Source organism: Opisthocomus hoazin, chromosome 9 (genome assembly GCF_030867145.1).
Source record: "Opisthocomus hoazin isolate bOpiHoa1 chromosome 9, bOpiHoa1.hap1, whole genome shotgun sequence".
NCBI classification, from domain to species: Eukaryota; Metazoa; Chordata; class Aves; order Opisthocomiformes; family Opisthocomidae; genus Opisthocomus; species Opisthocomus hoazin.
The window spans coordinates 21,128,317-21,149,931 of NC_134422.1; the positions used below are offsets into that span (position 1 = coordinate 21,128,317).

Sequence of the window (21,615 nt, forward strand, 5' to 3'; positions counted from 1 at the left end):
TCAGTATTACACCAGCTGAAATTAATCTTAAGTACTTAATATTTTACATTTAGAAAAAGAGAAAGTATTACTGTATACCAAAAAGGTTTTGTTATAGTTTTCTCACCCATCATTTACAGCATGTGTAACCTTAAACACTTTGCTTCTTTTTTAATGCATTTACAGTTCTGCTGCTCTGTTTTCAAAATCCTCTTTCTGTTCTTTTTGACAGTGATAACAAGCCAATGAACTCCCAAAATACTGGAGACTTGACAAAGGGAAAGAGCCTGTTCACCAGTCTGAACTACCCAATTTTTATTAAGCAAGTAAATTAATTAATTAGTTTTTCAGTCAACCCTGACAGCCCAAAAGTTTTTGGCAAGCATTCGCACATGCAAAGATTTGCAGGATCAAGTCAGTAGTGTAACTGACACAAGTTACTTAAAAATAGCATGATGACAGAAACAACGTATTAATTCATGACGCTACTGTGGGACATACCATAGGTGTTATATTCAAAGGGCTGCAGCCACTTCTACCTTGATATGGTTGCATGTAATTCTGATACAGCTGCATCCCGTACTAAAACCAGAAAATAACATGGTTAGCATTTTAAATTATAAACCTAAGCCAAGTAAATTTTTTTCCAGATGTAAAAGATAAAACATGCTTTTCTTTACCATTAAAAACCAGGGACAAATGCTGTCAGGATAAGGAAATGCACAACATCGTCATTGTTGCTGCTGCCTTTATAAATTTACACTCTGCATTAAATACAATCCATTTAATAGACCAGCTGACCTATTCCTATTTTGTCACAGACACATTTAAAAAACATAATAAAGTTCCCTTCCCATGTATTCTTGTAGCTTTTTTCAACATTACTCGGCAATCTCACTGAATTCAACCTGGTTATGTATAAGCATATATTATGTATAAGTATTTGCAGGACTGAGGCTTCAAGACATCATCCCACCCCCTACAATGACTCCAGTAATTCGGTCTCTCTCTCTTTGTTGGGATGAAAAAAATAAGCTTTCAGAGTACAAAACAGATATTGCTACTGCACGGGAACCTAGAATTACGTTACTTCTCCACCACACAGTATCAAAATTTCACACAGTAAACTTAAGCAAGACGTTAACTCCACACAGAAAAATTACCTTCAGCAACCTAATTGCTGTCATCCAACAGGTCCTACTTTGCTCATCCTCTGCACAGAGCTGTTTCAGGTCTCTGGTTCCTCCTGATTTGCTAGGCTAGAAGGCCACAGCACATTTTTTTAGCATTAATGCATATCTTCAAGATAATACCTGTTGAAATAAAAGCCACTAATTCTCCTATTTCATAATAGACAGCTGAACATTGTTTTCAAAAACGTTAAAGAAATTTAAGCTTACCTAAAAACTGTGGCCTGCTTTAATATGTATCAGAATAATAAGCTTGTACCTTAAAGCAGAATCCATAGTTTGTTGGTGCTCCAGAAATCTTTTTGCCTGTCAAAGACATGTACATATCACTATTGCTGAATTCACAGAAAAACTGCAGATGCCTTGGCTCCTAAAAAGAAGAGCAATGTAATACAGTTAGACTATTTTTAGCCAGCATCTCCAGATAAGAAACTCAGAAGAGTATAGTAGCTATCCTGTTCCAAAATACAGTCTTACATACTGCAGTTTTAACTGTGACATCATGAAATCTAGAAGGAGATAACTCAACATGAATTTTATAATGCAGAGAAAAAACCACCTCAAACTAGCCAAAGAGTTCATTCTTCTAGAGGAGAAAAAACAAAGTACAAGTGATATCATTTCTGGGAAAACATTCACTAAATCCAAGCCACAATAACATTAGAATAGGAGTAAAGTTTTGAGAGCACAATCAAGTTTAAAGTACTGCCATCAAAAAGCTGAACTAGTCAAACAAAAAACTCTCCAGTGACAAAAATTTGAGAACACTCAAAATCTTCCTGTAAAATCTTCTTATATGCAGGTTTTTGTTTATTTTAGATAATGAAGTATTATGCCCACCTTTCAGAGCATCTACTCATACTTCAGAATTTTAACTACAATCTGAAAAATCATTTTGAAAGAGCACTCCGTTAACTGAGTGGAAAAATATAAGCCAGAATGAAGCAAAGTTACCAGATGAAAAGAAACTACTGTTTCTAAGACCATACTTTCCAAATTTTCTCTCTCAGTATCTCTCTAGATTTTATCTATAATAAATAGATTTTTTTTTCCTTTTTATCACAAGTTGAAATTCAAATTTTGGTTATTATTACAACAAATGATAAATACATACATATTTGCTCCAACTTCATAGTTGTCTTTTATTTTTTTTTAAATTGCTTACCTTAGATGTACCTTTAGTGGAAAAATAAAGGCCAGATCTTCTCAAAAGAAAGTACAATTTTTTCCACGATTTTTTTCCCTGCTCCTTTGCATGCAAATAACCATGAATCTCAGGATATGTGCTGGAACTTAGGAACATCTGAAAGAAAATACCAGGCATGCATTTTTCTTTTCATCTGAAACCAGCTTTCTGCTTCATAACATATTCAGACAGGACTAAGGGGAATAAACCCCTAAATTCACTATCACATCACAGTAATTCAGTTATGACTGCATCTAATCCCACTAGGAGTACCTCTGCTTTAATGCGTGTAGAATGCTACACAACTCCAAGGTATGCTAAGCAAGTCACACACTTCTATGGAACATATGGTTTGAAATGAGAGTATTAGTTATGCAATATTGACTTCAGCAACAAAACCAGTGTAAGAAGTTCTGATCCCATGCCTCAGACCCTATTTACATAAAACTACAAATCAATGCTTCCAAAAGCAGGAGAAAAAAAAGCCACCCCTCCCCAGCCCTGTGCTACAACCCAGATAAGGGAACTGATCTGAGTTAAAATTAATTCAGTAAACAAATCACAAAATCTGAATTACAAAACCAAGTAGGTCAGCCAGATATTACCATTTTCAACAGCAGGGAACAAAGGTCTTGGGACCTGAAGTGGTGCCTAAGTAGGAGTTTTAGTTGAAGCAAAACCAGGAGAGGCTGGGCCCGTCACCAAGACAGCTCCTGCCTATGCCCTACAGAGACCACTGAAAAAGCTGCATCAGGAGGAAGGAAAGAGGACTGAGAAGTCTGGGAGAACAGCCATTTCGCTTCCAGAACTGCAAAGAAGAGGTATGCGCTCTCACAAGCCATAGAAAAGGCCGAAAGATATGGATAGACAGAGAAGTTAACTAACACAATGAGAGAAGCTGACGTGCTGCCTCTACTCAAAATATTCAGTGGCTTCTCTTTAGCCATTTCAACCAGACATTGCCAGAGAGCACGACAGCTCTGATCTTGCTAAGACCAAGTACATACTTTTACTCACTTTGCAAAAGTACCCACTAAAAGCTGGCAACCGTGTTAACTTTGTTCTAATTTCATGTAATGCATTCATTTTTATTACTCTTCTTCCAATAAAACTACTCAGAACTATGACTCACATCTAAACAGACTAACCTAGAATTCTTCAATCTCCATATGTGCAAAGGAATCTGTGTTGCTACTAAGCTCTTCAGGGAACCTTGCCCCTGATGGGCCTGCAGAATGATAAATACTATCTAGGCTTATATATAGGTAGGGAACAAGGGATTTTGTGGTGGATATTTGCAGCTTTCATTGCTGCATTTTCCTCCTGTCCACTGCCACTTCCAGAAAGTCTGATTTGAGGACACGAAGCAACAGGTTACCAGGCAAGAGCCAGACTGGCCAGTACTGGACTGCAGAAAAATGATGAAGTGAATGTAATTTTGGAAGTACACCAAGTTCTCTGGCCACTAAATAATGCAGTCCAACCAAGATACACATGGTTTCCTTCTCTTTTATTGTTCTCCTAGCCTTCAGCCAGATGCATGACTGTACCACCTGTGGAGCAAGCTCAGTGAATTAAATTCAGCTGCTGTGAATGCAGCAACATGGGCAGGCTTCACTGGACAGGGGAGTGCCCTAGCCCACAACTAGGAACGTATTATGAATAGTTTCACTGCTATTGACCTAACAGTTAAATTACAGTATGACTAGGTACATCTATCTACCTGTGCTGCTGGCACACAGCTGTGTGTGAATGCAGTTTAAGCTTTTTCAGCCACACTGAAGCAGCGGTGTGGGTCCTGCTAGGTGTTCCAGCCTGTTAATCTTCCCATTTGCCACATGTTAACAGGTTCACTGATCGTGAGTAGTAAGACTGAAGTGAAAAAGGATTTTAACTCCATAAACAAAGTCATATGGAAGCTTTAAGAAAATCTAAAAGAGTCAAATTATGTAAAAACAAAGGAGCATCTTTTTAGGCTTTAGTATCTCTGCTGAAGATGAAAGGAATGGTTGGCTCCCAGCCTGCACAAGTGTCTTCCCCAGGATTTCTGCCATGGGAGTTTCAAACCAGAAGCGCCATCATGAAATGCACTTCTTACTCAGCAGACCAAAGTGGAGGAGCAATACTAAGCTCAGCTTCAGTGGTCGCTATTGTACCCATGCTATCAACTAAAATAAAGTAGCAATAACGCTAGGAAAAAGGCAATCTTAGATCCATCTTTTTCTAAGACAGCTGAGGACTGTGTGAGAAAATATAACACAAGCAAACTGTAGTCAAAACCATTAGCTGTCAGAAGGAATGAGCAGTAAAAATATTTCAGAGTGAGAACTGAATGTCTGTAATAAACACCTAAAACTAAAGATAGTAGAAAAGATAACTTCCTTGGGGTTTTTTTTGTTTTGTTTTGGGTTGGTTTTGGTTGGGTTTTTTGTCGTTGGTTTGGTTTGTTGTTTTTTTTTTTTAATGGAGGTATATGCAAGTTTATTATAGGGGGAATGGATCTCTGTTTATGCAGATAAGAGGTAATCAAAATAGGACAAAAATAAGAAAAAATAATAAAAGTCCTTAATATAGGAAGAAGAACTGGGGAGAGTTAAATAATGGTATGCTGCAGACAGAGATTACTGGTCACATAATATACAGAACTAAGATTGCACCCTCTCCCTATTGCAGTGAAATAGATAACATGATGTGCAGGGTGGTGTCATATGTCACCATGTCTTTCAGATAGAAATATATCACAACTTGATTAGCTATAAACCCAACCAATTTAAAATGAATCTGAACAAAAACCAAAGCATACAAATGTCTTTTGGGGGGGGAGGGGGGCAGAAATCAAATCAATCAACACACAAAAAACCACCAGAACAGGAAAAACATTGCACTGTCTCAGATGAATATAATAAAAAATGCATAAATATTTGATGTCACTGAATGCAATAGAGATTGAACGCTGCACTCCTAACTACACAACTTGTCCGCACCTTCAACATTTTCAGTGAATAAATGGTTGCGGTAGCAGAGAAAACAACAACAACATTTGCTAAGGTGGATACTTCTTGAGCACTTACACACTGTTGTAGAGAGTTAGAGAAGCCATAATTTTCCTAAGACTCTGTGAATCAAGTTTGAACTTGATGACTGAATTCTTCAAAGATGTGATGACAGCCGGCCATGATCCAGTCCAATGCTACTGAGAATGAGCAGGATTTTCCCCTGAACCTGCTGATAGATTCTGGGGGCACCAAGTAAGCCCAGTGAAGAACTGATACTGATTCCCAATATTGTCTTCTGTAGACTTCAGTCAATCTGAGGGGTTTAGACTGGAAAAAAGGCCAGCAAAACCTAGGGTGGAAGATGGGGAAAAGCAACAGGCAGACTAGAACATGTCTAGGAGACTGACAAGAGACTGAAATTCAGTCCATGGCTATTTCAGCCTGAAGACTGGAACAGAACAAGATTAGAAACTGGTCAGTGAAAGGCGGACTTGCTATGGCAAAGAGATTAAAGAAATGAAAGCTTGAATCTTAAATCTGTGAAGGCAGAGAATGGGGACAACTAAGAACATGGGGAAAGAGATGGCAATAGGGAAAGGGTAAAAGGGAAAGGCACTCTCAGCATCTCAGTCTTTCACAAAATTATGTGTGTTTATCTCAGTAATCCTGTTCTGTCTTTACCTTAATTTTTTGCATATATAGCATTATTTTTTTATGTTTATTTAGGAAGTATATATGGTGCAAGGTTTTTTTCATTGCTCTGGAAAATGGCTTGGACATGCGCTATCTACAATAGCTTTTTTTTAATGTATTCACATTATACGTAAAAAGCTATTATAAAGAAGCAGACAAATTGGTCAAGGCTTGAACTCTGAACTTCAAGTCTACCTACAGAATCTGAATATCAATTGCATCTATTAAACAATATGGAAATGGGGGGGAACAGGTCTATTCTTAAAGCGAAACCAGAAAAAAGTGTAGTTACCCAAGTAATTTCAACCTTCTATTTTGAAGATGTCACTGTTAAAACACTGAATGACATATTGCATAGTGAAAAAAATTCTCCTACAAGTGCAATTAAAGATTAAAAACCCAGAATTATATAATTGGGGAAATGTTATTTGCAGACAAAAAGAAAATGAAAGAAACCTAGGATAAAATTTTGACCCTTCCAAGTAATTTAAAAAATAAAATTATTGACTTCAGTGAGGCAAGGATTTCACCTGCTAACTCAGAAGGACTCAATTCTGCCAATACTGTCTATGCTGTGCAGCCTATTCACTGGAAATGAATAAGAATAATAAAGCATCTAGTACGTACATGAATTCGCCTAAAATAAGAGTTGCTCCAATAAGTAGATGATGTTTTGAACAAGTCACAAGCCCCACTGAAAATTACATTCAACAACAGTTTCACATCTAATTAGACCAAGTGAACCAATTTGTTACCCACCTATGAAAGTTGCTAATTCTCAAAACACAAACTACCAACCCACCCCAAATTCTGAAAGTAATAGAATATTTCATTACTATGGGGAGAGGCCTCAGATTAAAGTCTTCCTACTACATTCATTTTTGACATGTTTTAAAGCATCCGATTTGCAAACATAACCTAAAGCGAGTTCCAAATGATCCATACTGCCTACCACTAGACATGCGCATACGGTGTTATGTCTCAGAGCAGCCATACTCCAACCAATATAGTGACACACTTTTTTTTTTCAGACTAAAGATCCTCAATGTAGAGGTTAAACCTCCCTCGTTGGTATACACAGACATTCGGTGTATGTCTGACCTAGCAATTTTACTTAGCACATGTTAAATGGATAGAAGACAGGCAAATTTTTTTTGTTTGTTTGTTTTGAGGCTATTTAGATGCTCTGACTTAAAGTCATCAGCCAAAATACTCATTCTTTCACTTTTAATACAAGTCAAGAAAAACATACTTGAAAAACATTTTACTTGCTTACAGCTCAGTCCACAAAAAGCTGTAAAAGTATCAGAAGTTATCTTTTTAATCACTTGTAAGCACTGAGTGGTTAAAACTAATGTCTCTCCTGATACTTGACCAAGCACATCATGAATAATAACACAAGCCCATTAACTTGTCTTAATGAAAGTTTCCAAGGAAATAGCAACTCACTGTAAACAATTTACCCAACAGCTTCTGCTGAAATGTGCATAATGGCTGCACAATCCACAAAGGTTTTCTTTACTTTGTGCCTAGTAAATTCTAGACTACACTTTATCTTAGCCAAAAGGCCGAGAAGCGAGAAGTTACTTCTCCCAAGTAACTAGCGATAGGACGAGAGACAATGGCCTCAAGTTGCATCAGGGGAGATTCAGATTGGATATTAGGAAAAATTTCTTTACTGAAAGAGTTGTGAAGCATTGGAACAGGCTGCCCAGGGAAGTGGTGGAGTCACCATCCCTGGAGGGGTTCAAAAACCATGTAGATGTGGCACTTTGGGACATGGTTTAGAAGGCATGGCAATGATGGGTTGACGGTTGGACTTGATGATCTTAGAGGTCTTTTCCAATCTTAATGATTATATGATTCTATTTGATGAAATACAGTTAAACAGACCATACAACATAAAATAGCAACAGAAGAGAGTTCATAAATTTTTCAAGCTATCAAAATGTTATGCAACTGTATATATTTAGAATGATTCTTAATCTTACTCACAAGCTCTGCACATGTTCTACATATCACAACACGGGCTTAAAGAGGTTCTGTGCAAGAGTAGATAGCAAACAGTTCCATTATAAAAGTCTATTATTTTTTTCAAACTACCAAATTACATTTGTGAGCAAAAAATATTAAGTTCTGTTAACACAGGGGACAAGATTTTCTAAATTAAATGTTTATGTTAGACTGCAAAAATCTATTTGCTACTTAGGCAGCAAAAGTGAACCAATTTTTATTAGATATGCAGCATCTTTTGAAATCACAAATTTTTTCTTTAGGTTTATAAAAATGGATTTACAGAATCTAGTATATGTCATTTAAATTTAATTTGAAATATTTTTTACTATATTTGCGATAATAACCTCCTGACTAACATCCAGTTCTACAAGGATGTAAGTGTTTAATACAGAAGAATGCTTTGAGGATTAATTCTTTAATGTTTTTCATTTACTGGTGGATGCTAAGGTAGAATTTATTACATAGATTTAAAAAATATATAATATCTGTATTTCTTTTAGTTCTACCTTAAATATCTTGTGTTATTATGTTGTATTTCCAATCATTCTTTATCCCTAAAACTCACACATAGGGTTGTTGTCTTCAGACCAGAGAATTATTAATTAAGTTTTTCTAATGACAAGCAAATAAGAGTGATGTGTATGTTTCCACCTTTATTACTCGTTTTTCCCCTCTTTGAGAAGTAAGATGATGATCCCTGATATGGTCATTCTGTGAAATTATTCCCACTGTAAATTAAAACCTCGTGTCCGCTTAAAAGATGACTAACACTGAGTGACCTACCATATTTCTTTTCCTAAGGCCACAGTAGCCTTCAAGCTAACAAATCATACTAGTCAGTCTAAATTTTCTACTCATTAAGTTTAACCATTTAACTCTTTCTCTATATTCACTTGTATCACACTACCAGTTCCTCAGTATTCTGCCAAGGCCCACTGGTAACTACTTGCTGAGTACTGCAGCACTCCACCAGTTTAAGAAAGCAGGGTCTTTCACTGGAAAACCCCAATGAAGGTATTCACCATTTTTACTGCATTTTGTCTACTTTGGTGCTCCTTGATCCCGAAAGAAAGTCCAAGTTTCCAAGTGTGGTCATATAATGACTGTCTGGAAGGGACACTTCATATCTCATAAGGAAAAAAAATTATTAACCATGTTTCGAGTTACTCAAAACCTTGCAACAGATCCAACAGTGACAAAGAGCTATGCTCACACAGCAAAGACCATGGGAAATTCTGAGCTACACTGGTTCATCTTCATTCAAAGATTACATACCTGTAACATCCCAGAGTGGCTTACAGCTGCATTGGTCTCACTTGGAAAAGATATCAGATGATCTGGAAAAAAGCTCTGTAACAACAACAATTTGTATCAAAGTTCTGTAAAAATAAATACTAAACTTCCGATCTCTTTTGGACATAAAATTAAAGTTCTGAACGCAGTGCAAGACATTGCAGATTCTCTGATCCAATAATCTAAGTTTACCGTAATATAATTCCTAAATTTGTGACATCCTATATATTATTTGATGAAAAATTATATTATTTGAATAAAACATCTATGGTCTCTGGAAGCAAGAGACACCAGTGCAATCCATACTGCAGTATTTGGCCCTGAGTGTTGTTTTTCTAGTAGTAATTTCTGTTGCTTGCCTGAGGATTCAATATGCTACAAAGTAGGGAGGATATACACCAACATCCTGAAAAATATATTGTTTGCTATTGTTTTCATTACACTAGAAACCCACTAAAATACAACTGGGAATAACTTCCATTAATTGAAAACAAGTCCTCTCAGTTGGTTTTTTTTTTTAATTGTCCATTTTTATGATATGAATACAATTTAACATCAAAATCTGACTACATCAATACGGTGTGGTTAAAAAGTCCACATTTAAAGCGCCAATTTCACTATCAAGGAAAGACTGAGGGGGAATTTATGGGACAGACCTGTAGCTGGGGAGTTCAACAGAGTCATGCAGATATGAACCAGCCAAAAGTTTGACCATTACTAATAAATGTTTCTCAAGCCTTGGACAAGTTTGAAGCTAACAGTCTCTTGACCTTCCAACGTCCACTGACTGTCATTTTTAATAAAACTGAACTACTGCTAGTGTTAATTCTTATCAACTCATTTCTGATAAAGCATTCTTGCTACACCTGGGACCACAGTAGCCAGAAGAATGACCCAACAGGAACAATAAGGACCGTGATTAGCCACAGCTGCTGATGCTAGTCACAGCTGCATGTCTGCTACACTCCACAGCTGGTTCCACGCACTGGCTCACCAATACACAAACATATTTACTCTTTGGAAGCTTCTCTACTAACTGTAAACCATCTCAAGCTTAGAACTTTTCACTAGTGCAGTGATATCTCCATTTCAGGCGAGTACATGATTTGCCCAGAGAAATACAGGTGGAACAGGAAAAAAACCTTCACATCTCTTATATCTTTTGGTATCTTAATATTTACCTTTTCATCCTTTTCACAGGTAGATAATTTGAGTTCCCTTCCACTTTTCACCTTTCAAGTCCTCATACATTTCTGCTATTCCTCCCTTTGACATCTGAAACAAGCTGGCTTTATAAGAGACAGCATTAGGAGTGACCCAAACGCACCATGTATTTGAGCAATCAGATCATGAGTTTCTCCCGCAGAGCCAGGACTGCTTCCATGGCCTCTGCCATCAGCCAAGGTCTGAATCAGCAGCATTAACCTCTGGCAATATCCCTGAGTTACGAGTTGCCTCTGCTCTCTTTCCACTCCTTACATACACTAACTTTGGCTTCACTGTCACTTACTCCTAATAGGTTATGGCTGCTCATGGCCTTTTGTGTCAGTTGTCTTTAGCTGCAGCTGTAAAAAGCTGCCATTGGCCAGTGCTAGGCCATAACATTTGATTTTCACTTTAACAATAAAACCATCTTTGCTACAGATGCCCGTCGTCACACTTGCTTCATTTTATATGTTGTTGTCACTTGATGGAAACTTCACTCAATTTCAAAATCTTTATTTTGTCGCAGATCCATGTGCAAACTTCAATAAAGTTAAACCCATGTCTGCCCCTCTCACCCGAAAAAGAAAAAAAAAAAGTACAAACATGGATGTTTTACAATTGCAACAAAGGTACCGGCCAACAGTTACATGTACTACAATATATTCCTATATCCCACATATTCCCTGCCAAATATTCCTTTTGACTCATGTTACACTAACAGCTTTACACTCTGCCTATCTGTGTGTAACAGAAAAGACTATTTTGCAGCAACAGCAACTGCACCACTTCACAGATGTAATGTCAGAACTTACCAGTGGATTTTTAAAAAACTCATACTTGGCATAATTTTTTCTAAAATACAGTTTGTTTTCTTCTTCCATTACCCAGTTTGACTGGACTTCCATCACTAATTCATGGTCCTCTACAGCTCTTCCTGTAAAAAAAACAAAAAAAAATTTTAAAAACACAACACATAACCTGCACCTAAAAGCCTAAGAGTAAAACGTGAAAACAAAAAGGTCAGACAATAAAAAGATTATTAAATACATTTAAATTAATATAAAACATGAAACAAGCAATCTGAACACAGTCCATTAACCAGGTCCATGTTACACCAAGTTACTGTTCTACCTCAGTAGGGCCCAGCTTTGGAGGTAGGTCACGCTGGGGTGTTTTGTTTGTGTTTTGCTGTTGTTTTCTTTTACAGGGCAGCTGAGGGCTTTATTTCATTGCACTGCCAAATCCCTGTCCTCCCTGCCAGGCAGTTCCTGCTGTGTGATGCACAGGGCAGCAGGCAGCAGACCACTTCACCCATCCACTCAGCCTGTCTGGGGTGTCAGGAACGTCTTTCTAATGCTCCTTTCCCTAATGCATCATTCATAAAGTGGAACTTATCTGCAACACGGAATAGCATTAATTTGTTGTCTTCTCCCCAGGCCCCTACTATGTCCTGAAGCATTCCTAATACTGCAAATGAACTTAGGGCATTTCAATATTTTAATGTTTTTGCATAAACCAGGGGTACTGAGAATTTTAGCAGCCACAGAACTAGCATATGTAAAAGGAATGGTAAAAGCAAGCCATGAAAAAAAATAATAAAGAAAACAAAATAAAAAAATAACCTACAAAGTGAATCCTGATTTGTAGTTGGCTTCGCAGTGTGATGGGGGGAAGAAAAGGCAAAGAATGTAGTTATTTGTACCGCAGCACTGGTGTTCAGAATCAGTATTCTCACTGCTTCAAACTGCTTCTGCCGCTCAGATTGTTGTGTAAATTTTTCCGTTTTACAGCAGTATGAAATGCACTTATTGGAAAGATAGAGAATTTAAGAACTTTCCTGTAGATGTGTTGTGCATGTTTACATGTTGCATACTCTGAGTAATGTAATGGGACTGCTCATAGTGCAGGAAGTTAAGCACAAATCCTGAAAGACTATGGACAATTTCTGTACAATATTATTTATACTGTATTTAAAAAAAAAATAAAAATCAGCAGTTTATAAAATCATCCTACAAAAAAAGGATGAACACGCTTTCAAAAGAGTATACAGTTTTTGTGGCCACTTGTACCTTGTTGTGGACTCAAACTAATAAGAACAAGATGGAGTTGAGCAAAGTTGTAGATTTTATTGAAATGATCATTGGCACTTCCAGATTTAAATTACACTCCAATAATGAGTTACAGGTTAAGAACAGGTTTGAGATCTAAACTTACATCTCCCTGCCAATTACGAGATTTTTAACAACCAATTCTTATCATGGTTTCAAAGGGAAAAGACAGTTAAAAATATATTATAAAAACCACATAACTCACAATTTTCTGATCACATTTTCTACACCTCATTGCATTATCATAAGGGATCTCACAATATACTTTAAACTAATGTTGATGCTCTCATATAACTGGCTTTTGTCATAAACTCTTTAAAAAATCATAATAGATAAAGGAGTAGTATAATTTTTTTAAAAAACTTAGGCATAACATTAAATAAATGGTAAATTTTTGCAAGTGGTCCTGGCTATACAGAGCCTAACTTTCATAAAGTATGGCACGCATAACCTTCTAAGAGATAAAAATCAAACCTCAAATCTGAAATCATTAAAGCCTCTTCAGAACTACAGCATCTTTTTACTGATCTTCTCTTGCCACCTCCTTCGCCAGTCACTGCTTCCGCACTGTTCAGTCTGGTGTGTAACAGCCTTACCAGGGCCTCCAAATCTATAAGCTTCTTCAGCAAGTTTCCAGCTAGCAAATTTAGAGACAATACACTCATACAGCTAAATTTCACCTCAGCAGGAAAACCTCAAGCTCATGACTAGCAGAAGACAAAGCACTCTCATGCTCTACAGATCAAGTAGGGAAAAGTTAAACTTCCATTGAATTTAACTCATTCTTGAGGCCATGAAGACAGAGATTAAGGAAGCTACAAGAAAGTCATATTTTGTAACCAGATCAAATGAAGCAAATAAAAACATAAAGCAATTCAGAAAACAAAAAATACCCTAAAAATACTGAAAGAAAAGTGTGCATTTTAAAATCTTGTACTGGCTGCTCTACTCCAGAACACATTCTTCAGATGCAGGGGTAAAGAGACACTAAAGAACTGAAGTTCTTACTCAAAACCAGTGTATCTTCCTTTCAGTTTCATAGAGAGAAAGTGCTCCACTGGGATGACATTTAAAACTCTTAAATGCTTGGCATTGTGACATTTAAGAAAATACCATTTCCTCAAGACTTACTTCTTGGTATAAGACATCCTGCATCAGCCTAATCGATGGGTAAGGATGCTGGTATTTCTTTATTTTTAAGGTGTCACATCACAGAATATTTTACCATTGATTCAACTTTCTTGAAGGAACTGAAACACTGAGTTAGTGCCCTCCAAAACAGAGCCCTGTAACCAAATCCCTAAATGCTGCCATGAAAAAGCTGCACTTTGGTTTAGTTAGATCATTTTTTTAATTCCAGCTAGACTGGAGAGTTTCTACCTTCCTCTCTACCACTTCTTTATTACTACTGTCTCTAACATGACGAGCATCTGGTACAGTCCAAAACAAAGTCTATTTAACTATAGAAAGCAACTAAAGCACATGAAAAAAGATTTCATATTGATATGCATAATAGAACACATTTCAAATAGCCTCCTCTCTAGCCATCCAGTGGGGCAAAAAGATTTAAACTAAATAAAAAAACAGAAAAGCCATTGCACAGTATTATTGCACAGATGGTGCCTTGTGAGCCGTCCCACAGGCTACCTAAAAGAATGCAGATAATTAAATCAAAATGAGAGACTGAAACACAACGATGATGTGTCTGGCCAAGGCACTATCGCCTACTCAAAGAGGAACCCTAGAACACAAGTCTATTGAGCTGCACAAGCAAACGGAAAACTGTTTACAGTCAACACAAAAGTTTCTCACTAGAAAAGGAAAAATACTGGGATGAAGACAGTACTTTCCTTGAAAAGGAGAATAGCTATGAAAAACTGATCTGTTTTCACAGCCTGCCCTGCAGAATTGCAGTGAAAGCATGGGAATCGAACACCAAGGTACCCAGTGGTAGAGATGACATGGCATCATACAAATCCAGGCATAGCTCAGCTGCCTTCAACAATCTTAGACAAGGTGAAAAACATCCAAGAATTTATTCAAATTCCATAACTTGGGACAAAAAGGACCCATATCAGAAACACACAGTTCTGAAATACATTGCGATTTATGGTGCTGTCATAATTTTCGTACTTCAGCTATTTGAAACCAAGCCCAGGCTACTGCAAAACTTCGGAGGTGGGTGGCCAGGCTGGGCATCCTGGGTGGGTGGCAGCAGACTCTGCGCAGCGTGGGTGCCCCATGGCAGGCAGACAGGGTGCCCTGGCCAGCGCCCCGGGGAAGCGGCACAGGTGGAGGAACCATCTCACCAGAGCGGTCACTCAGAGCCAACACCACCTCGTCAGCACCTGACATGCAATGCAGTGAGGACACAACCATGCTTAATGTCCAACAGTACAGCTCCATGCTAAAGGGCATATAGGTTTGTGGAAACAGGAATACACAGATCGTGGTTTTATGTTTTCTTTTGGGTGGGATTTTTTTTTATTTTTTCTTTTTTAACCTTCACATGCAGATACCTCTACACAGCAATAAAGGCACACTCTGGTCATGTAATTAATGTCTGTCTTGATTAAAAGCAGAACACTGTGCTCAGCTGAATAAGATTCATGCAATCATATCTAATTCAAGAGTATTCAGACAGCTGTTAGATATTAAAGAAAATGTTCACTAATTGGTGAATGAATTATTAATCCCCATCATACTGGAATTTACACAGATGGACACACTCACTCACAGTACTTCTCCTTTCTCTATCCATTCATTTAACTTGGGAACAGCAAGGCTGTCCAAATTTCCATGGGTGAAACATACAATAAGAATAATATATAGCAAACAGTCCAAAATTAAATCATTATTTGAAAAATACTTGTTCACACTACTCCTCCAGTGCTTAAGCATATACTCAACGCAAGTCAAGATCAGTATGTTAAACCTTTCAAACATAACCAGATCTAACAGTACTATAAAAATAAATTCATTATTATTCAGTATTTAGAAAAAAAAAAAATCTCAAGTTATTGCTTTCCTTGTCTAGTAATGTTGAACTGCCACCCTCATCAACTAGGAAATAATTTTATTTTAAAAACGAACAATTCACCTTTTTCTAAAATTATGCCAAAAGCAATCAGAAGACTGTGTAGTGAATGCAGGTCTTCAGACCTGCACCCAGCAATTTGGAAAATTTCAGAGTCTTAGGAAAAAACAACTTCACTAATGATTTGATACTGAAATCTTCCAAGAAATCCTTCAGATTGAAGCAAACACACTATTTGACGAAAAGTGTATAGTGCAAATAAATAAACCTGGAGAAACAATGCCATTATTGTTCTGGCATGGCTTGTCCAAAGTGTCTTCCTCAATAGTTACTACACTACTTAAACACCAGCCACACTATAAAACACAGAAAATGCTTCCACTATTTATATAGTAGTGTTGTCTAAAGCCATTTTTATACCTCTTCTTCTGTAGCGGTCAGTCATTTACAGCCTTGACCCAGATTTAACTCTGACCTTACTCTGAGCTGGAAGCATCTTACAACTGAAGCATTCAGAGCAAAAGGTTATAAATATCTTTGAAATGTTACAAAGCAAGAAAAAAAAAAATCTGAAAAACATTTGTGGCTGCCTTCATAGGATAAAGTAGCAGAAAAGGGCAGAAAACAGTTTTAGCTTTTATAGTTCATCTTTAAAATATGGCTGTTAAACATAATATATTCAGAGATGCACAGTCAAGTTTATTTTACACAAATGTACAAGTAGTCCAGATTCCCTGGATACATACACAGAAAGGGAGTTTAACAATAGCTTTTAGCCGTATATAAATATCCATGGGGGGCGGGGGGTGTGTGTGTGTTTGTTTTTTTGGTGGTGGTGTGAGTTTCTTTTAAAATCAACAGTACTGGAGTTACGAACTACCAGCACAGTATTTCTGAGAATTAAAGACTACATGGAGTTTTCTACATATTTTAGAATGCAAGAAGGCCCCCAAAATATCCTCTTTCTTTGCCACACCTTGTACTAGCAGCTGGAACTGCCCTTGACGTTGCAGAAAAAGTACTACCTTTGGTAACCCTAATACAGTGCCAAAGTTCAAGAATAATATGGAAACGTTGAGTGACATGAAATTAAAACCAGGTTTTTTTATGGCATTTGGCTTCTAATAGATTTTTCTCTTACAACTCCCTATCAAAACCAAACACAATACAGTACTGAAACATAGTGTTGTAAAAGGAAGATTGTCTGACCAGAGTATCAGTTCAATACCACACCCTAGCAGTGAGCTTCTAAACTCTTTTGCTGAGTGAAGTCTTTCCTATGCTCTGCATTTTTCACATCTCTGCAAACATCCCCTTTCTCCCCATATTTGTCTTAATGTGTTTTTATACTGCAAAATTATCCCTATACATTACAAAAAGGAGCAGAGACCAGAAGTTAAAATTATAGTTGTAACCAGAAACCACAGATTACACCTTTTAAACTGTATAATAGAAAAAGAGGTTTTTTTACTACACTAGAGGAACACTGATGATGTGGAAGAATTTCAGAGAGTTTAGTTTCCAGCAATTTAAAATACTAAGCATAAAGTCACTTCAACACACTTCATTGTCCCATAACTGGAAGTTTAGAAGAACGATTTTGGTTTGCTTTTTAGGCAGTCTTATCCCAGAGTTCACAATAAATCTAGCCACGCTGACTGTACTGAAGGGAAAAACCAATAGCCTACTCTGATGTTGTTTCTGAAGACTGAGTCCTATTGTCCAAAGAGAACAGCACTGTGTAACTGTCTTCTGTCGTTAATGTCAGAGATTTCACTCAGGTGTGTTATTTATGCACTTTATAGCTATGCTTTCAAAAAAAAGAGAAACACAAGCAACAACCCCCTAAAAAAGAACAAACTCACATAATTCTCCCATCATTTTGCTTCCAAGTCTTTCTATCACAATTGTACATCTATGTGAAAATGAAAACCAAACATCTTATTTACTGCCATATCATTGCATAGTTTTAGTCTTACCTAAGCCTGTGTGGGTAAGTTGTTCAAACAGAGTCCAGCTGTGGTCATCAATATAGTGGTTCTTCAATATCAACAGCTGACATACATCCCTGGCTGTTGTATCACTTGGTACTTCCAAAGCTCTGCTAGTATCATCTTCGCTATACACTTTAATTACCTGCAATAAAAAAAAAAAGCTAACATATCCATAAATTTAATCTTTTATTAAGTTAGGCCAAATATGTTCCTCTCTCAGCTTCATGATTGAGACAAGAACCTTTACACACAGGATGCAACACTAAAGACAGCCATTTCTCTAGTGCAATGCCATAACTGAAAACAAAACAGCTGAGCAAAGCATATCCTACTTCTAAATTTGGCTCCTGGACATCCCTTGCCACAGGACACTGGACAGATTGGTGCATTCACTTTAAAAAAAAAATTGTAACGGATAGGTAAATAAACCCAGTGAAACTGTAATGCAAAGAAGAAACCACAGAGGATAAACAGTAAAACTGAAGAACTCCATGACTGCAGAACTGTAGAAAGACTTGATAGAGTTAGTCCAGAGAATAGCAACCATATTCGAGATGCTCACAATTCCATAGACACTAAAATATAAGATGCTACAGAGCTACTTCAAATTTTGACAAGCAAGAACTGGAACTATGAGTAAAAAAAAAAAACAAACCACATATAAATACAGAATCAAAAAATGTCATACATGGAAAAGAATCATCATCACATGAGGAACAAGAAAGTAAACATGCTTTAGAAGACGTACATGCAAAAAACCTCACAAAGTAGACAATTTTTATCATATTTTATCTCAGTACTTTTCCAAGTTTCTTTATTTCATTAAATATGTTGAGGGGTGAAGGAGGAAGGCAATATAAACTCTCATGACTTACAGTTGTCAGTTTTACTTTTAAATTTCAGTAAAAATTCGTATTTTTCAATATTGGTTCACATTTTAGTGTCCTGAAGAATGGGTGTCTGTTAAGTTCTTGAAGAGGTGAAGCTTGAACTAAACCTGCTTATGCTTAGTTTCAAATGAAGAGGCTGAGGAAGTCTTACTGCATATTGACTGTTTGAAATAAGGCATGACCATTTAGATCTGGTTTTCTGTATTTTCTCTCTCTGAAGGAGAACGAATCAGTGAATCAGATGAATCAGCAGCTTGGATGGAATTGATGCAAATCATTAGTGCCCTGTCTTTGTAAGCTCAGTACAGTAACTAATCCCATTAAAAGTCAACACTGAAGATATAAAATAATTTCATATTCCTCACGGCAGCCAAGAAACTCAATACTCTGTTAGACTTCCTCTATTTCTCTTTTTTTTTAAAGTAGACAAAACACAAAAAGTGCAAAATATTGAGGCTGCTGACAGTAGGATCAACTCTTATCTATGGTATGCTGTAATAGTGCCATGGTCCCTAAAATAAAACAGATGTTTGAGATCTTATAATAAACACAAACAGGCAGGGAAACATGAGCAATAGGTATAGAAGATTTGATTCAACATTAAACATGCCATAAAAGTCTCCCAGGTACTCAGAAACACACTAAGTGATCAAGTCTGGAATCCATCCTTTTCACTCTTTGCATTTTCAAACAAATATTTTCACCCAAAGGCGACTCAACATCATGAGACTGGAAGCGAATACACGAATTCATCTTTAAGAATGGGATTTGTTCCCCAATATTTACATTTTCCAGTAGTGCAAAGTAACACTGTAACATTATTCCCTCTCTACCAAAACAGGAGGAGTGTGACTGTCCATCCCCAGCGCAGTGCCTGCTGTGCACTGTGCCTAAGGGAACACTAAGCAGCTCACTCACCAGTGACTGCCTGGTCACAACAGCAAGGAACTCAGCACAGGTTTAGCCACCCTGCCCACCCTGTCTATGGCAAAGCACAGACATCCCCAAGACGTTTTTTATTTATCTCAAAAATCCTGCTCTCATTTTATTCAACTTATCCATATTCATTAGAACACACGACACACCTCATCTGAACTTTATGCACAAAACCTGAGTACCATTGTAAACCCTTCATTAAATGTCAAGACACAAGTTCTTACTTTGAAGACAAACAAGCATGTTATTGTCAGTCAATCCTTAATTGCTACCTTACTAAACACTTGCTTATTTCAAGCACCTAATGAACAATCAGCATTGTATTGCTGCCCGAACTTGTTACCGCAGCTCCTTCTCTGGTTTGTGCCAAAGTTGGTAGGAAAGTAAGCAAGGAGCTGCAACGCTATTGCCTGCCACCTGCTTCTCTCCCAATAACGGCAACAATAAAAAAATTTAAAAAAAAAATCAGGTCAGTTCACCCATGCTTTTCAAACATCAGAACAAGGAAAAAGGATTCCATTTGAAAACCATATAGAGACTAAAGCACACTCCTCTCCAAAATCTGCCTTTCTCTATGGAGCTACATATACAGCAATTCTATTACAAACTTTGGTCCTACATATTAAATCAGCATAAAGCCCATGATGATTTGCTTTAATATTTCAGCTAATACATTATGACAGCTCAAGAGTTCCACACGAGGATCAGCCACCCCTGCCATGATACCAATCTCCAGGATCCAGCAAACATTAAAATCACGCTTCCAAATTGGTGCAAATCCTCTCTACTCACGACTCAACCACCTCAAAGCAGAGTCTTCCACGGAAAACAGGCAGACCATGGAGAAAGTCAGTCCAAAGTTTCCACAGGCCTAAGCTACAGTCTGGTACTTACATTTAACACAAAAGGCAAAAAGACCACATTAATACTGAATTCCATGATCAATACTGCCAAAGCAGCCGTGGTTGATGGCTATGGCTGGTTTTGTAAGATACCTGTGCTTTGGCAGCATTCCCACTGCTAAGCAAGCGAGATGGGTAACAAAGCAGCCTGCTTACAGCAGGGTCTTGCTCCACACACACACCTTAAACTCCTACTCCAGTCACACAGAAATTATGCTCTGCAGTTCAGAAAATGAATTCTTTAAATTCCTGCAGTATTTACAAGGATTCAAAGATGAAATTAAAAGAGGTGTCTGGCAGGGTGCACTACGAATGGGATGGAGGGCTGTACAGGTGAGTAGACCAAACAGCATCCCATCATCTTAAAGCATGTCCTGCTCTGGGCAGCACGGGAGGTCAGGGACAGCCTCATCAGCCTCTCCAGGACGTCTGTGCCAGGCTGAATCAAAAAGGTTTTACAGGCTGAAAACCATACAGAAGGGGAAAGGAAGCGAGAGAACCAAACTGACTTCCCTAGTACTGGATGAGATGATTGTTGTAGGTCCCTTCCAACTGAAATATTCCATTTCTGAATATTCTCGCACTAAAGCCAGGGTGAGAATCCATGCCAGCACCCTGGCTAGGGACCCTGCCAGCACGTACCAGCAACTACAGTTTTCTCCAGGTACTCATTAATTTAGGTGGTGTGTTTGTTTTACAGCAAGAGCACGTACAGCCCATGCTGAGGCCGGACGATTTTTACAGAAATTCTTTTTAAAAGGATTAAGAGTCACAGTGCAGATGACTACACTCTTATTGCTGAAGAAATAGCAACAGACTTTTTAAAATGCTGAAGACAGCAGCACGAGTCATGATAATGAGCTGCCTGCGGCCATTCAACTTGAGGAGTGGGAAGCCTTGGACGTGGCCTTGGACTACAGGAGCACAGCTAAAACAAAACAAAAAAACCACAACAAAAAAACAATTGAAAAAAAAACCCCAGAGTTTGTATTCTCTGTGAGTATTCTCACTTGGCTTTCTCAGTATAGGGAAACAAATCCTGCACAAGTCTAGGACAATAGATCACTCCAGCTCACATCTACGACAAGCGGTACCTTACAAAACACAAATGCAGTGCCCTTTTCTTTTCCTTGCAAGGGATTCAAATACAGCAGGAGACAACAGACAGCCAGTCACCTAACAGACCCTT

The 21,615-nt window shown here is 37.6% G+C and overlaps 1 protein-coding gene across 1 annotated transcript in view; it reads right to left on the minus strand.

Annotated features, from left to right (window-relative positions):
- Window positions 1-21,615, minus strand: part of GRB14 (growth factor receptor bound protein 14) — a 77,358-nt gene that overhangs the window by 11,154 nt on the left and 44,589 nt on the right. Inside the window, exons 3-9 of the mRNA XM_075430650.1 lie at window positions 17,684-17,840; window positions 11,372-11,493; window positions 9,336-9,410; window positions 2,335-2,472; window positions 1,429-1,539; window positions 1,143-1,238; window positions 481-561 (exon numbers count right to left, since the gene is read on the minus strand). Of these exons, the coding sequence (XP_075286765.1) occupies window positions 481-561; window positions 1,143-1,238; window positions 1,429-1,539; window positions 2,335-2,472; window positions 9,336-9,410; window positions 11,372-11,493; window positions 17,684-17,840 (780 nt within the window). The remainder of the gene's footprint in view (window positions 1-480; window positions 562-1,142; window positions 1,239-1,428; window positions 1,540-2,334; window positions 2,473-9,335; window positions 9,411-11,371; window positions 11,494-17,683; window positions 17,841-21,615) is intronic.